At 40.4% G+C, this 18,308-nt stretch overlaps 1 protein-coding gene across 2 annotated transcripts in view; it reads right to left on the reverse strand.

Annotated features, from left to right (window-relative positions):
* Window positions 1-18,308, reverse strand: part of SCAPER (S-phase cyclin A associated protein in the ER) — a 144,589-nt gene that overhangs the window by 42,842 nt on the left and 83,439 nt on the right. For both annotated transcript variants that reach the window (XM_016209567.2, XM_016209566.2), the window contains exons 23-24: window positions 11,171-11,286; window positions 3,546-3,669 (exon numbers count right to left, since the gene is read on the reverse strand). In XM_016209567.2, coding sequence (XP_016065053.2) covers window positions 3,546-3,669; window positions 11,171-11,286 — 240 coding nt within the window. The remainder of the gene's footprint in view (window positions 1-3,545; window positions 3,670-11,170; window positions 11,287-18,308) is intronic.

The following is an 18,308-nucleotide window of genomic DNA, read 5'->3' on the forward strand; positions in this document are numbered from 1 at the left end:
CACACTTTCCTGAATCTCTATGTGAAATGACAGCACGCTGTGTGCAAATTGGCACGAGATGTACATCAAATAGCTGTCATCACCTTTGAGGAATTTTAATAACTTGAGTTAAAGAGCTGTTTTAAAATTTTTCTGCAGTATTTTAAAGGTGTTTCAATTATACAGCTATAGGTGTACAGTCTACAATGAGATTCGCTTTCCTTTTATAAGAACACCCGTTTTCCAATAAGGAAATGTTTTTAAGTTCATGGCCACATTTAAGCTCTCAGAAATAAGCCCTGGTGTTTAAATTACCAAGTGTTTTAGCTACTGAGGTCCACACATGTAGCTGATTGAAACCACATAACTGTAACAAATCATTTTAGGCTTCTAGAACTTTTATTTTTGTACTTCTTAAAATGTGTTTGTGTACAGAATCTTAAATTCACGAAAGTTGCAGGTATACTTCAGAATCATGCTGCATCTAGCTGTCAGGTCTCGCTTCTACCCATCTGGGGAAATCCTCAATGACTCCTTGAACTTTCATTATTTCGAGACTTTTTGAAGACTGCAGGTTATTTTGAAAAATGTCCCACAGTGTGGATGTGTCTGATGCTTCACAACTAGATTCTGATTATGTATCTCTGACAGGGACACCACAGAAGCAATGTTGTCTTCTCACTGCAGCCTGTCAGGGGGCAGACCACTTACACTGGCGCATTACTGACAATGTTCACTGTGATTCTGTGACAAGGTGGCGTGTGCCAGGTTTTTGCACCATAAAGTTACTCTCACTTTGTAATTAATAACAATTTTTTGGGATGTGTTTTGTATATTGGATACTAACCCCTAATCAGATATACGTTTTTAAAATATTTTCCCTCATTTCTTAGGTTGCCTTTTCACTTTGTCGATGGTCTCCTTTGCTGTATAGAAGCTTTTTAGTTTGATGTCATCCCACTAAAGTATCCACATTAACACATTGTTAGTTATTTCTCTACTTTTGTTAATTTCTACACCAGAATTAACAGTGATTTACAACCCACCCCCTTACAGCATTCTGTATATTTAACCTTTACCAGCAAGCTTTGTACTTTCATATGCTTTTTTGTTCCCACTCAAAGGGCTCCCTTTAGAATTTCTTGTAAGGCAGGTCTCGTGGTGATGAATTCTCTCAGCTTTGGTTTCTCTGGGAAAGTTTTTATTTCTTCATTTCTGAAGGACAGTTTTGCTGGATATAAGTGTTTTTGGGTAGCATTTTTTTTTTTTTTTTTGCCTTTTGAATACATCATCCCACTCCCTTCTGGCCTGAAGGATTTCTAATGAGAAATTCACTGATTGTGTTATGGAGGGTCCCTTGTATGTGACAAGCCGCTTTCCTCTTGCTGCTTTCAAAATTCTCTCTTTATCTTTGACTTTTGACAAGTCAATTATAGCTTGTCTCTTTGTGGATTTCTTTGGGTTCATTCCAGTTGGCACCTGTTAGATTTCTTGCATCTAGACATCCATTTCCTTTCCCAGATTGAGAAAGTTTAGGCTACTATTTCTTTAAATATACTTCCTGCCCTGTTCTCTCTCCTCCTTTTGGAACTACCTTCATGCATATATTGGTCTGATGGTACCGCATAAGCCCCGTAGGCTTTCATCACTGCTTTTCATTCTTTTTTTCTTTTTGTTCCTGTGACTGGGTAATTTCAAATGACTTGTCTTTAAGTTCACTAATTCTTTCTTCTGTATGATAAAGTCTGCTCTTGAACTTGTCTAGCTAATTTTTCAGTTCAACTAATGTATTCTTCATCCCCAAAACTTGTCTGATTCTTTTTGAAAGGAGGAAATTAACACTGAGCCAATAAAATTAATTATTCTGTATACGTTACTTGAATTTACCAATTTTCCAACTGATGTCCTTTTTCTGGCCTACTATCTCACATTACATGTAACTGTCGGGTCTTCTTAGTCTCCTCCAATCTGTGATACTTCCCCAATCTTTCCTTATCTTTCATGACACTGACAATTTTGAAAAGTATCAGTCAGTTATTGTGTAGAAAAGCCCCTCAATCTGGGTTTGGAGACCTAGGGTTGACTCCTGGCTCTGTGATGTACTATCTACATAGCCACTGGCAAGCCAATCCCCCTGCGAGTCAAGTTTCCTCATCTGTAAAATGGGATAATAATACTGACTTTATGTTTTAAAAATTAAATGAGGCAATATATATTAAAATGCTTGAATAGAAGGCCATACAACCAACTCTAAGTCTTTTCTCCTTGTCCTTTAAGCCTTTCAACAATTTCTGATAGAATTTTGTGCCAAAATGTCTTGCCCCAATTTTAATGCCTTGTTTTATACACAAAACCACATATAATTTAATTTAGCCTCAAATGATGACTCTGTGTCACCACGATAAACAGCATTGTTGTACTGTGTAACAAATAGTTCTGCGTCTCTTTATCAGGATGCCCGCCTGGAAGGGCTTCATCATTCCCTTTCTGAGTTTCGGCTTGAGACATGTGGAGATTCACTTATCAACACGTACATTAATCACCAATGTACTGAATCTACGGGCCCTGTGTTAGGATCCTGGAGCCAGTGATAAGCCCTTGCTGATTTTATGGCTAGTAGGGGAGGTAAACAAGTAAATGGTTAATTACAATTTAATGTGATCAATTCTCTGAAAGATGTATGCCGAGGAGCACATAAGGAAACCTAACCTGGAGCTGGGGAAGGTAGTTTGGCTGGAGAAGGTTTCAGGAGGAAGGTGCATTATGTTTCAGTTAAGGTCTGCAGAACGTGTAGAAATTAACCAGATGGAAGAGGAAAGAGAGTAAAAGGCATGCAGCTTAGAAAGAACTATTAGAACTATGTGCTGAGTAAAAGTAAATCAGTTCTGAAAAATAAATCTCCTGCATTGTAAACTTACAGCTTGAGAGTGATGTGTGCCAATACCTCAGGGACTCAGAAACTTCACCAGGAAATTTCTGGCCCCAGGGCTGTGTTCTGGAGACTGCAGTCAACAGACTTAAACCTTGGGATATTACACTGAGCTTACCTGTTTCAACATCTGTGAACTGAAGTAAAATTTAAGGCTACAATTGGCTGCTTGTTCCCACTTCAAAAGTACAACTGACAGAGGAGTTTCTTGCTTTTTAAAAAAAAGAAAGTCAATGGCTGTCAAAAATTCCTTTCAAACTGACCCTTTCAACTGAGCTGGCAAGAGAGGTTTTGAGGCCCTTCCCAGCTCTCTTTCCTTCCACAGCACTCACTCTGTGGCCTCACAGGTTTGGCTTTGAGTCCAACTGACTCCAAAGCCCCAGCCTAACCATGTAAACGAACATTCTTAGCAAGTGTTACAAGTGTCTTAGCATTCAATATTGGAACTTAGGAGAATTCAATATGAGATTTTCAAATTAAGAGGTTTTTCTGCCGGTCCCTATTTTCCTCTCCCGGTCATCGCCACTTTCTTTTTTCAGCTGGAGAGTCAGCAAGCTGAATTCTTTTTGTTTTCTCCACAGGGAATATTTTTCTCAAACCTTAACTGCTTCTAACTCAAAGCAGTAATATTACATACCGTCAACTGGTGTATCAGGAGGTCCATTAAGAAGGTAATCTTGTTACTAAACAGAACATCAGTGCAGTTTTCTGAACAGTTATTGCAGGTGAGGTTGTAAACATTGATTGCATTGCAGAGCGACCTAATAGGAGGAGAAAACACCATTTATAAAACCTCAGCAGCTCTTCTCTAAACAATTAAAATACATAAAATGAATGGTACAAAGCAACAGGCATGGAATGGAATTCACTCTAAAAAACCAAGCCAAGTATTAGGTGCAAGGCCCATCATTAGATGTAAAAGGTTGTAATTTTCATCCAAAACCCAGTGTGCATTAACACCTAATATATGCTTCTTACTAATTTCTTAGTTGCAGTTGGAGACAATGGAACATACTTACCATTCTGTATGATAATGTCTCCATAATCTAAGATTAGACAATACCCAGGAACTTTGGGATTTAAAAGTTTTTGAATAACACCCAGAAAAAGGGTCTGTCAAAAAAACTCCTGTTGCCTCTATTTAAAAATTTTTATTGGAGGTTTTCATCTTTTTCTTAATGATGTATAAGAATTCTCTCATTATAAATATAACAAAGGGTTAATACATGTTCTTCATATTTTTGCCAGTTTACCTAATGTCTTTCATTTTGCTTACATTGTTTTTAAGGTACTTTTTATGAATGGAAGCTACACAATTTTTTCTTTGGAATTTTATTTTTTCTTCCCTTCCTTTCATTCTTTTAAAACTTTTTCATTATGAGACGAGGTAATTATACATTTGCATCCAGCCCTGTGTATTTACTTTTGCTTGAATTTTATCACCTTGTGTGGTAATTTTATGGCTTTGTAATTCACTATCAAATCAATTAGAATTTATTTGGTGTGAGGTAGAAGCCTAAATTTATTCCCCGCCTGAAAGACATTACTGAATAATCCACTTTCCTCTACTGGTTTGAAAAGCCACCTTTAGCATAATATATGGGACATATTCCATGGCTTCCTAGTCCAAGTGATAATTTTGTTAAGCACTGTGCCGGTATCACATTGTTTTGTGTATTGTAGCTTTATAGTAGAATTAATATATAAAATTGTAGATCCCTAAAGGCTAAAAAAATGAGGGTACTATATTAGAATGATGTGTGAAAACTTACAGCTTTATAATTGTATGCGATTTTTCCTTTGGTTTTGACCTATAATTTTACGGCCTTGATTTTTAATTTCTATTTCTCTGTTTCATTCTATACAATCTCTAAAACTTGTCTAAAATCTTTTGTGGAACATCACAAGGCATAAATAGACAGACACATAAAAAAGCAAAGAATGCCCGGAATGAGATTTTGTCCTATATAATGTCCTCTGAGCTTTATATGAAAGAAAACACACTCAGTGGTAAAGTGTGCAGTGCAACGTGCATCTCTATAAGCCTACGCTCACAAACTCTGCCAAGAAACTTCCACAAAGAAAGTACTTTCTGATGAGAAAAGAGTGGGGATGGGGAGCAAAAATCTCAGGGTCAGGAAAGACTTGTCCACTTAGCAAAACTTGTTTGAAAGCTCTATTTGAAGAGCACCTGTCTTAGAAAGATCACTTCTTTGAACCCAGCCTGGGTGGTCTGCCCAAGCAGCCTTCCCTGTAACTTAAGACTCAAATGACTGGGAGCACTTTTTATAACATCAAACAGAACGCCCCAGATTTTAAAAGCATCTTCTCAGAAGACATTAAAATCTTACTGTCCATTCTGTCACAAGTATACTATGATTGGGTTGAGATAAAGGTTTTCTGCCCCAAGTAATCATGACAACACGAGTGAGTCTTATGTCAGTTAAGTCTTCTCACAGAACATGTTTCCTCTGAAAAGCAGAGGACAGAAAGATATCACAAAACTGGGTATTTTGGTAATAAGAACAGGAATGTATTTACATACAAAATCCAAGTGTAGCACACTTCAGAGACTGAGATTAGTACCTAAGACATTATAAAATAAAGAGAAAGCCCCACGTGGTTGCAGCCTAAGAGGATCTGACAATATAACTTAGTACGTAGTTTACTCCCTAATGCAGTGTGCAGTAGTTAAGATTTATCAGGAAGCACTGTTCACCAAAATCCACCAACCCACACTGGTGTTGAGAGAGCAGACATTTTAAAGCAACTGCCCTGGGCATTAAAAAACCAGAGCCCCAATCATATTATAATTTACCAAATATCTTTGGTTTACATTAAGCATTTAATAAGTGGTATATAGTTTACTTGCATTATCATTCTCAAATTATGTTTTGTCTTTGTAAAGCTCCAAACTAACTTGTATAGATACAATGGACCCACCAAGTGAGCAGTCCCCTCACATAAAGGGCCTGCGATCCAGGCAAGCCTTCAGGAGTGACCTGAAAGCGGTCCCATCTTGAGGCTGAAAAATGAGACTCGTGTGAAACCATTAAAAACGCTATTCTACTATACAACCACTCTAAGTTACTCCAAGGCAAGGTCCTCACCCGATCCACCCTTTGTGGGCCCGCATAGTGTGAAGCACAGAGTGGGCTGCACACAGAGATGTCTAAGCAGCAGAATATACAAGAATGTATAATTGTGGAGCATAGTACCACACTAATTAACCAGACTTTACACTATTTTACTTTTTACACACTCATTAGAATACACAGAGATAGGAACCCCATCCCCTACTTAAAAATAAAACACCTTGTGAATTCATATTGATATCTCAGATTCAAATTCACGATTAAGGAATTTTTTTCTTTAAACTCTTCTATATAACAGCTCTCTCTTTTGACACCGAGAATATCCATCCTCAAGGGCACCCAGAATGACAGAATTAGAATTTCCTAAATTACTCATTTTGCTTTATGCTACAAGAAACAATATTTTCCCAGTAACAAAATTAATACTATCACCACTAATTATGATCACTGAAAACTGTTAAAAATACTTTGGCATATCCCATAACCTTTCCTCATCTCCAATGAAGCTATACTGTCTCAACGTATAGTCATTTTATACTAGAGTCTCTCTCTTAATCTTTAGTTTTCGTGCTATAATTATATATTTAATGCTCACTACAATCCATATGTTAATGTATCTGCAGTCATTTGGTTCTCTAAAGCTTGTTCTCTATGAGATTCCTTAGGAATGTCTGGTGGGAACAACATTCCCTGAATTCTTGCATGTTGCAAATTGTGTCTGTGCCTTTTTATAAATGAAGGTCAATTTTGTAGGATATAAAGTCCTTGGCATATATCTTACTTTCTAGAGTATATTAAAAACATTACTCCATTTTATTTTAAAATAAAGCTTTGCTTTTGAAAAGTTTCATAATAAGTTAATTTTCTTTCCCTTATAAATCATGTGCTCTTTTTGCTCTTTCAATATATAATTTTTAGAATCAAAGTACAATTTATACACAGTCAACACTCACCCTTTTTAATGTTCAGAGTGTTAGCAAAAGCATTCAGCAGTGAAACCACTGATTAAAAGACAATGAACCATCAGCTCCCCAAACTCTTGGGTGGCCCCTTTCTAGTCACCTCTTTTCCCAACCTCGACAATCACATGTCTGTGTTCTGTTTCTATAGTTTTGTCTTTTACAGAAAGTCATATAAATGGCAGCATTCCTTATGTAGCCTTTGAGACTGGCTTCTTTCACTCTGCATGGCGTCTGAGGTGCATCCATGTTGTGCATGTTGTTATTAGGCTGCTCCTTTATCTATCTGTGTAGTATTTCATTGCATGGATGCTTTCCATGCTTGTGCATTGCTTAATTGTTCACCAGGCGAAGAATACTAGGGTTGTCTCTGGGTTGGGGCAATTAAGAATAAAGCTGATGTAAACATGCACTTACAGGTTTTTGTTCTCACAACATATTTTTTTATTTCTCTATGGTAACTATGTAGAACTGGGACTGCTGAGCCGTATAGTAAGTGTATGTGTAACTTTATGAGACATTTACAGACTGTTTTCCAAAGTGGCTGTAGGGTTTTGCATTCCCGCCAGGAGGGTAAGAGAGCTCCAATTGCTGTGTAGGCTAACCAGGACTGGGTAGTTTCAGTTTGGTATTTAATAGGTATGATGAAGTATCTTACTGTAGTTTCAATTTGTATTTCCTAATGATGCTGAGAGCTTTTCATATGCTTATTTGCCATCTGTATATATTCTCTGGTGAAGTATCTATTCAAATCTTTTGCACATTTATTAACTTTTATTCTGGAATGTAACCAGAGCACCTTACACAGTTCCTGGTCCATAGCAGGAACTGAAGAACACACACTGACTGGCAGAGTGAATGAACATGATACTCTCTTCCTCACCGAAAAGAGGTAAAGAAATCACACTATCCAGCTTAGAAGACATGTGGAAAGTTTGCAAACACAAAGGATAGTATCAGATCTATCTCCTAGCTCTTCCCTACAGAAAGCAGAAAGACTCTAGTATGTATTACTGAACCAATGAATTTCAAATTATAAAACAACATGGAGTGCTTGTGAGGCTGCTAACAGAGAGTATTATCTGATTATGTTTATAAAGTTATTTATTGTCCCATGGAGAAAAGCTTCCAGTGGAGTCTCAATTTAATCATGTACAATGGGTCTGATGCACCAAATAGGTTTTAGATGTATGATGCTGGTCAGAATAAAATACATTGAATAAAAGCAGAGAAAAATAGTATTTGACATGGAAAATATATTTGCAAAAAGTTCTACATGTGCTCTTTCATATATGGAAGTCTTTTAAAACTGTTATGAATAAAATTAGATATTAAATTAGTACATTTAGATAAACAAGCAGTGGTTCACAAGAAAATGTCTTCTCAGCAAGAAATCTGGGGACAGGAGAATGATGCAGGGAATTTAACAGGGAAAGATTATTCAGTTTCGACATTTTAGTGACCACAGAGGTGGACTTGTGACAGAATTTGTTTGTTTTTTGCAGTGGACAGTGAGACACTGGGATTAGTATGCGCTGTGGATAAAAAGGACAGTTTCTCCCACTGGTGCTGTGATGCCTGGTGTAAACCCACTGCCTTGCTTGCCTGCCACTCGCCCTTGTGGTGCAAGAGCACGAAAGCTGGGTGGGGAGGGGTCTTCAAGGAACGCTGATAACGCTGCCTGACCAACCAGTCTCCGCTATGTAAATTACACGTAGCCTACACTTCAGTGCATCAAACTCAATGTAACAATCAGAAGTGATTATTACACTGCATAGCCTACTCTATAATGAAACATTTTAATAACACCGAAATTAACTTATAAATTAAACAATTTTCCCCATTATAAGGACACCTCAGATAAAGGAATAAGAAATTTTCAACTAGATTGAGTTGTTTCAAGGTTTTTTGTTTAATTAGTGAATCTGGTACAATTAGAATAGGTAATTTAATTATTCTACAGAGACATATTCTGATTTTAGATGGGAAACCATATATATTTTAAGCACCAACCTAATTAGGCTTTCTACATTTCCTAAAATTAACCTCCCCCTGAGAAGATGTTATGTTTCAAAGATTACAATAATATGTTTTAAAATGTAGGGGATCATAAAACTAAAACATTAATTTTAAACTCTAGTGTTAAAGTCTGTTTTGCCTAATTATAAGACAGTCATGGTTAGCATGTCTTTAGCTATGTTCTCAAGCAGGATCTGTTATGTAAGTTTAAATTCAGCATTAAACACGCTGGCTCTAGAGGAGACCCAGGTGGCTCGCAGTGCTAACCAGCAGATTAAAGTCGACACAACTAATTTCTTTACTTTAATCTTATTAGTGGTACAGCAGCTGTCAACTGTAACCCATCCTTGTGCAGCCTTTTGAGAAATAAACAAAATGCTGCAATAAGTCAAAGAGGGAAGAGCATTTATCAATCACTATGGCTAATTAGCTTGCAAAACAGTTTTTTACTTTTATTGTGTAGGGGAACGTTATTTACTTTTAGTAAACCTTGATCTAAAAATAGATTATCTAGAATAATATTGAAATAATCCTGCCTAGAAATGAGAAATTGTTCATTAACAATGGACTTGCCCGCACTGGCAAATACCATTTTATTAACATGTGCTAGGGGCTTTGACATAGTCGGACACATGAGGTGCATGTGGCTTCCACTCCACAATGTCCACACTGTCCCTGATGGGAAACCAGTTCGATGGCAACTTACTCCACCTCTGCTACCTGGTTTAGGTTCTGAAAAGGGTGTTTAAGGCAACATGGAAAAACTGTAGTTCTTTTTTAGGCCTCACTGCTAAGTCTCCCCTAAACTTTCTGTTACGAGTGGTTTGGGTTCATCTTTCCATTCTGATACGGAGAACATGTCTTGTGGGTTAGAAAACCTGCACACGTAGCGGTGGAACTGCCCGATGTGGAATTTTCTGCTGCACAGAAACACCTCCTGACTTAAGGACACCTATATCTTCTTTCATTAATCTCTACTCTGCCAGTACAGCAAAAAACCCAAACTAACTTCAGTATCAAAGAGTTTGTACATAGAAATGTCATAAAACGCTACAGAAAGCAGACAACAAAATGAGCTAAGGTGGCATAAAGTTCCTGTCAAATAGACGGCACTGTCTTCAGCCAGGACAGATGACTATTTTAAAAGCGGTCGCCTAACCTCTATGACGCTTCATAGTTTACAAGAACTTTCACATCGTTCTGACTGACCCACAGCAGCAATGCCAGGAGGATACGACCACCCGTGTGACCACGGGAAGAGACACGGGCCACAGCACTAAGGCACAGGCCCAAATTCTCCCAGCTGGGAACTGGTGGAGGGAAACTGGAGTCCAGCTTTGTCAGACTCCAGAGCTTGTGCTATTTCTATTTTACCAAAATGCCTCTCAGGAAAAAAGATAACATACTACTGGAGTGGTGTTTTTTTTCTCCCCTGTTGTATCCAATGGACAAATGAAGCACTTACTTTTGTTGGGCTAACTAAATATTTAAAAGTTTTCTTAGTGATATAAACTTTTATCAAAACTTCTCATCTAAACTCTGTAAAAATCCAGAAATTGTGCATGTTACAGCTCAGGAATAGCATACTTCTGAGACTATGCTGTCTGCTTCCACATCCCAGGGACAAAGGGTGACTTAGAGAACAGGAGGGTAGACCTTAGACCTCAGGCTGTGCAGGAACCTTATAGCAAAAGCACTTTGCAATTAAAGACCCAACTGTGATTGCATTCCCAGCTACTTGGCTGGGACTCTAGATGATGGCAGTCTTGCCTCAGACTGCTCTTCCTGTGTGGGAGGGACTTCAAATTTCCCACTCAGGCCTTTGTTAATATACTCCCTCACCTCTGTTTTGGATGCAGCACAGAAAGTTTGTGTTTTCTTACTACTATTCATTTCTGTTCCATTTCTGTAAGCAGTTAGGACTGCCCAGGAGTTTATCAATTCTTCTTGATTTAGGGTTAGAGAAGGTCATAGACCAAAGAGATTTCCTTTATAAGGCTTTTTAGGCTCAATGTGAGTTTTGTAAGGAAGGCAAGCACCTCTGTTTTCCTCCCTAATGGGGAGTGTAAGCTTCTGCTAGTCAAGCCTGAATTCACATACAGTTTTCTTGTGGTCTGCCATATGGAAACCATAGGGCAGAAATGACTCATAAATGGAACATGGAAGACATGTTAAAAAACTATACTCACTTAGGAGGAATTCGTGAAACCGCATTCACATTTGCGGCTGGGACCACTCCTTGAAGAATGTGTTCGAGGGCTGTTAATCCACCAGCAACGTGAAATGCAATCTGATCGGCCATGTTCTAGACAAAAATACAAATAGAAATAAGCTCAGTTTCCCAAGCACAAAATTGTAACCAAATGAAATATTTAGTTGTAGTGGGACACATTGTGCTGGTTTAATTATTCTACAAATATTTATTCAAGGCTTATTAGGAACTGTAGGTTGAAAGTGGTGAACACATAGGACATGATTGCTGTCCCCTACAAAGCTGAACATTTAGTGGACGAGACCAACACTAATCCAATACCTATAAGCAAGATGATTTCGATGATGATAAGTACCCTGAAGAAAGCGGAAAGGTGCTCTATGAGCAGGAGAGGTTGGCGATCAGCTCCGGCAAAGTTGAAGGTACAGTCAGGTAAAAGAAGAGGGAAAGAAATGAAGTACTCCAAGCAGAGGGAAAAACCATTTTATAAAGAAATTTTTAGCAATACTTTGAAAAACCAGATCATTTTGTAAAATTTATTGCCACCTAACAAGACAAATTGACTTCCACAAAGATTTCTTCTCCTAGAATTGTTACTCAGTAACATAAGATAATCTAATGTCTAACCATTTAGCTAGACCTTTGCTTTTTAACCACTTCAGCTATTTTATTTTAGGAAGGCTATTAAACCATTTTAGAACTCAACCTCTCATTATTTCTATACGGTTTCTGAATTGTTTACAGTTCTTGTGGGAAGAAACTTCTCCGAGTTCTTTGCATTCCTCTGGCATGTGGAAGGCAGGGTAATTCTGGGGTGCATGTATAAGTTTTTAAGGATGCACAGAGTCACTGCATCATATATGTGCAAAGCAGGACAGCTATCTGTTACGGGCTGAAAAGTGCCCCCTCTCAAACTCTTAAGTTGAAGTCCCAACTCCTAGTCCCTCAGACGTAAGTATATTTGAGGATAGAGTCTTTAAAGGGGTGATTAAGTTAAAAAGAGGCTGTGAGGGTGGGTCCTAATCCAATAGGACTGGTGTTCTTATAGTGAGAGGAAGACACACCAGGAAGGCATGTGCACAGAGAGAAGGCAGCCACTTACAAACCAAGCAGAGGCTCCAGGAAAAATCAAGCGGAGCAGAGAGGCCCCCCACTCCCTCATGCCTCTGCTCCTCCTCCTTCCCAGCGGGGACAAGCCTCTCTTTTCATCTTTGTATCCCTACTAAACCCAGAGCTCTGAGGTTGGGGTGGGGATGTGTGGGGGGGTGGGTGCCATGGCTTCCTCACCACAGCCCTGACACCCAGAGAGGGGACTGTACTCAGGAAGTGCTCAACCCGTGCTGGAGAAACAGCTGCGAGGAAGCAGGCTGACAGAGGCGCTTTCACACGATTCTAACTGTGGAGAAACAGACAGGAATTCCTCTGGTATGATCCCAGGACAAACCCCCATTCCTGTTACTGTGTGCACCTCGTACAAGAGTTTTTCACTGGAATTGAGTTTCATGCCCAAAGAATGAAGCTCAGTTTGTCAAGATTTAAGAACATGTCCACCATGAGCATCCTTAGTAATCATCAAGTTGAGCCGAGACATCAGCATTTAAGGCTTTACACTGGGATGCAGTACGAGTGAAGAATTTAGTTTCTTCCAGCTCAAAACAAAGGTGTCACACCTCCAGCCAAGCAGACGCTCCCACTGATGCAGTCTGTCCACAGGGAAACTCAGCAGCATTGCTATTCTGAGGACTTTCCCACGGCAGAGCGCGGGCCAGCACTGTACAGGGAGGGGAGCACTGAGTGAAAGCAGACCGTTTCAATGTATACATCTCCGCCTTCAAAACAAAACAAAACAAAACTCAAAGCTTTCATGCGGTTCCAACAACACGGATGTGACCTCTTGAAAAACTAAAGCCACAGGCTCTCCTAGACATTAAGCAGGAAAAAAATAAGCCAATTTCAGGAGATAAAGGCCATTCAAAGCCAAATTTTTACTAATGTACTATTGAAAACTGAAGTTTCAATTTAACATTTGCAGCTTTTCACAGAAATAAAGCAAATAGCGAAACCAACTGTGAAATAAAAACTCACAAATCTCCCCCTGCAGTCAAGAGGGTTCCAGTTTGGGGAACTCAGGGTTAGAGATGCGACAAGCCACCTCTGGGCTCTCCCCCCAGAGCAGGACCAGACTTTTCATGCCCCACCTCAGGCTGCTCTCTCTCTGGGAGCACAGAACAGGGACTCAACAAAAGGATGAACAAATGAAAAGATTTCTCTCAAACAGCAATGATGCCCTGTGAGGTGCGGCTGATAAACACGAGAGAAGCCTGAGCACATGACAAGGGGAAACACTCTCACAGGACGCCATTCTCCTGTCTGCACAAGAAAGGGAAAGTCAAATGCGCTCAATAATGAGCTTTCCAAATGTTAAAATTACACCACCTTCTTAAGCACATGGCATTAAATAGTCTATATGGAAAAAAAGGGATATCACTTCACACAACAGTCCAGATAGAAGGAGGGGGGGGGACGGCCTTGCATTTCCCCGTCCTGCCTAGTCCCACCACAGGCATCTCATGCCAATCACCGGGCACTTTCCCTACACTGCTCTCTCTATATTCCTGGTCGTCTTAAGGCTACCATGAGTCTGGATGCTCCTCAAATACATCATCTTGTGCTTTTCCCTATCCTGTCAGTGTCCAGAAAAAAGCAAGTATACTAAAAATGCTTAACCATAATTATCCTCTCCATCCAAATGGCTGCCTCAACATGAAATGTTCAAATGCTACCTCTCAGTCCTGTGAGACTCAAATCACACAGGCTGCTCCTTTCACGAAACTGTTCCCGATCCCCTCACCCAAAGCCAAAGGTCTCTGTATGTAACTGCATTTGTCTTGAGGCCCCTGCCACTTCCTACGTTATCCAGACGTATCTGTGTTCATGCACCGGACTGGAAAGCCTTCACTCCCCTCTCTGCATTCTTGACAAGGGCGAGCTCAGGACGCACACGCTGCAGGCCCCAAGCAAAGTTTGCTCACAGAATGAAACTAGCTCATCTAGAAGGATGAACTTTCCTTTCTCCTTTCCAAATACTCTGCATTCAGGCCTGTGAAACTGGAACTCCCTTAGAGGACTTCATCATTCTACTTGAGTGGGGAAAAAACGCCTCTGAAGACGCAATGTGTGGCTTTACGTATGCACCTGGAAGAACACCTTCCAGCTCTGCCTTCCTCTGCCCTCCACCCCCGGGAGACTGACAACTGCCTAATAGGATTAGCAGCTCCATTCCAATAACCCAGCTTAGCTAAAGGCCAACACAAAATGACAGCTTCAATCTGAATTACATGGCCTGGGAATCCATTCAATTATTAACTAGAGTAACTGTTATTACCTCTCCCAATCAAAAGAGAGGCAGCTGTTAATCTTTGGTGGCCTGCAAAGGCTGGTGGCCTTTGTACTTGACTTCTCTATAGACAGTAATTATGTTCTTTGTGATCAGGGAGGAAGGCCTTCCAAGCCTTTTAGACAGAGGTGGCAGATGGGGAAACTGTGTGCATGTTCATTAGCAGGAGAGGCAATATCTGTTCTGAGCATCTGGTGGCACCTTAAGACCTGTTTAGAGATAATACAAGTAGGTTTTAGCAAGTCCATAAATTTAGAACTAAGATGAGAAAATCCAGGAATGAATTTTTTTATGGTTGGTTTTTCCCATATGGAAAACCTTCCTAACACTTAAAGGACATCATCTCTACAAGTCGACTATGTTCACCTGTTATTAGCTTAAAAACAGCAAGTATAACACACTGATGATCCTTACTCTGTTGCATGACTTTCCCCTTCTAGCCCTATCTTCATATTCCCATAATCTACACAAAAGTCTCGGCCCAGCTTTTAAGCTGTAGACACACTTGAAAGGACTCAGGTTCTGGGGTCAAGAATGTCACAAGGAAATTATAAATTTGTGGGAACGTGGTGCCCAAGAGAGTAAACTCATAACCCAGTTTGCAGGCTTACGTAATAAGGTAAGTGGGGTTGAGGGATGCTGGAAAGGCTTTCTCAAGATGAAAGGACCGATCCTTTGTGATGCTAATCAGAACCTGGGCCCTTTGGAAGGCTCTCCCTGAGGGACCTGAATCCTGCTATTTGGACCTGTCTGCACTGAGAGGAGGGCAGGGTGGTGGAGGACACAAGGCCTAAGTGTTCCTGCTCCTTCCCTTTAAGCCCTTATGCGACAGATGACTAGTGTAGAGTCGATTCCTGCAATGCCACAGAACTCACAGTAAAGTCACTGTGATCTCCGTCATCCTCAGGCCCCACAAAGCTGCCCAGGGCAGGCCAGGCCCAGCACTTAGAGCGAGTGAGACAGAGAAAGGCGGTGTGTGAGACAAGTATACAGTGTGGGGTGTACCAGGAGCTGTGTGCAGCGGAGGCAGCAGATCCTGCGACAGTTCTTCAGGACACAATGGGTGTAACATGGGCGGTTTCTAGTCAATTAAAAGACAGCTCACATATGAGGTTCCTTCAACTCCTTTATCTCCCCCTTCCCCCACTTACTGGCTACCCACTGGGTTATAGCAGACTTGAGGGGGTCTCACACAGCAGTTCCCTTTTCCCCCTGTTCCTGCACCGTAAGTGTCCTGCATGTTTTAAAGTTGGGAAGCAAAAGAAAAAGACAACAAGACTCAGGAGAACCAGTTTGGGGCAAGGAAGTGGTGTAAACAAAAAACAGTACCATGGACAGATTCCTTTCAGTCCAGTGGCTCCCAGGGCAGGACCTTCAGCTCAGAGGCTCTTGTCCACCACCAGGGTGGGAAAAGTCCCTCCAGTCCTGTTGCCTCACCATCAGAAAGCTCCTAGTTCTTGACTGATTTCTCTATTAGTTAATTGTAAACAACATCATATTGACTATTTAGTTGTGTGAGCTCTCTGACAGCTGGGATTATGTTTACACAGAGTAAGCAAAAATTAGGTAGTCAATAAGTAGTTGCTGAATCAAAGAATAAAAATAGTCTACTTTCTGGGGGTTCTAACATCAGAAATTCTTGTAAAAGAGAAAACCCATAAAAGCACAACGAGAAAGGCTTAGAAATACCTGTATGCCTGGGAAAAGCAAGGCCCTGGTCTCAGGCTGCCTGAAGGGGACAAGCCCAGAGAGGAGAGGCCAGAGACGTGAAGGCCAAGTGCAGGGCCTTTGCTTTCACTCATCTTTGCTCATTTCCTGGCACCAGTTTTTTGCCCAATTCTCAAGGAAAGCAGTGACTCAGACCTTTTCTGTCCTTAAGGAGGGAGGGGGAGTACAATTTTAAGCAGTGAGAAGAGACTTGAGGGAACAGGAACCTAAACTGTACTGCTCCTCAGAGTGCCACCCTGGAGGGCTAAGTGGTATTCAAGGGCTGACCATGGGGTCACCCAGGCTGCTATCATATCCAAACCCTGACAATCCCTGTGGTCACCATCCCTTCACACGGGTAAGAGAACCACCCAGAGAGGACTCAGTTACTTGCTTACGTTTTTCAGCTACTAAGTGGCAGAGCTGGGGATGGAGTCTAGGTTTATCTGATTCTGAGGGCATCATACGTCTACACAGAGAATGTTGTGGCAAAATCTAGTGTGTGCTAAAGGAACATACTTGACTTTTGGTAAACTTATCACTAAATATCCCAATTCTGTACAATCTTAGACTTGATACTATTTAAAACATTTAAAGAAAATTTTATTTTGAAATAATTTTAGGTTTATTGAAGAGTTCTTGTATGCCTTAATTCAGCTTTCTCTCATGTTAACACCTTATGTAACCAAGACGCATTTATCAAAACTAAAAAATTACACTAAAGCAATATTATTAACGAAACTACAGGCTTTATTTGGATTTCCCCTAGTTTTCCCACCAATGTCTTAATTCTGTTCCAGGATCAGATCTAGAATACCACGCTGTAATCAGCTCAAAACTATTTTGAAGACAAGGTAAAGTAACTTTTAGCATTAGAACAAGGATCCTGAGCTCTCTTATATTAGTGTTCTCTAGCAACTAAAAAAAAAAAAAAAAGAAAAAAAAATCTTGAAATGATCCAGACTCAGAGAATGTAAAATGAGAGGTAACTAGATTCTGTGGGACTGAAACATGAGGAGGCTGTCAGGAAACAGGAAGGTGTGTGCACACAGCAGGGAGTGTGGGGCCAGGTGAGAAGAGACTCCAAGTGGCCCAGGAGGCATCCCTTGCAGCCCCAGTCCCACTGGTCTCCAATACTCGCTCAGCTAGGTAGGGCAGCCTTTCAGAACTCTTTCCTTCCTGAATGTCAGTGAAGTCTGGAGGCTTTGCTTCCAACTTCAGCACAGATACTGCTTCAGAGTCTTTACAGTAAGCCTCCACTTGTGCCCGTGAAAAAATATTTATTGCAGGATTCTTTTCAAGCAGCAGTGAGGGTGAGAACCTTTTGATGGGCACTAAGAAAATCAAGTACAGTGGATTTTAGAAACAATCCTGCCAGGAAGCACTGAGTCTGCTTAACTTAGTCCAGAGGAAGAGGGAGGAGGGAAATGGCAGGTGACAGGCTCTGCTTTCTCAGATGGACCACCTGGAGCCTTCACTCTGGCCGACACCCTCCTCTACCATCAAAAGGCACACGGGGAAAATGGGGGACAGAAACAGTGCAAAATCTGTTACTTATGAGATTGTCTGATACAAAATGTGGCAGAAAGAAGGCATAATTGAGCAGCCCTTGAGGTCTAGGATTTCAAGATGACCATCCATTGAAATGTCACAAGCAGTGCCTTCTCATGTGGAGAACAGTGTAGAAGGCTCTTTAAGAATATCTGGTCTTGAATAGACTGACGGTTGCCAGAGGGGAGGGGGGCTGTGGGACTGGGTGAAAAAGGTGAAGGGATTAAGAAGTACAAATTGATAGTCATGAAATTGTCGTGGGGATGTACAGTACAGCATAGGGAACACAGTCAACAATATTGTAATAACTATGTATGGTGCCAGGTGGGTACTAGAAATATCAGGGGGGACCACTTTATAAAGTACATGATTTTCTAATTACTATGCTTACACCTGAAACTAATACAAAATAATACTGAATGTAAACTGTAAATTTAAAAAAAGTAAAAAAGAATAAATT

Source organism: Miniopterus natalensis, chromosome 22, assembly GCF_054644295.1.
Source record: "Miniopterus natalensis isolate mMinNat1 chromosome 22, mMinNat1.hap1, whole genome shotgun sequence".
NCBI lineage: Eukaryota > Metazoa > Chordata > Mammalia > Chiroptera > Miniopteridae > Miniopterus > Miniopterus natalensis.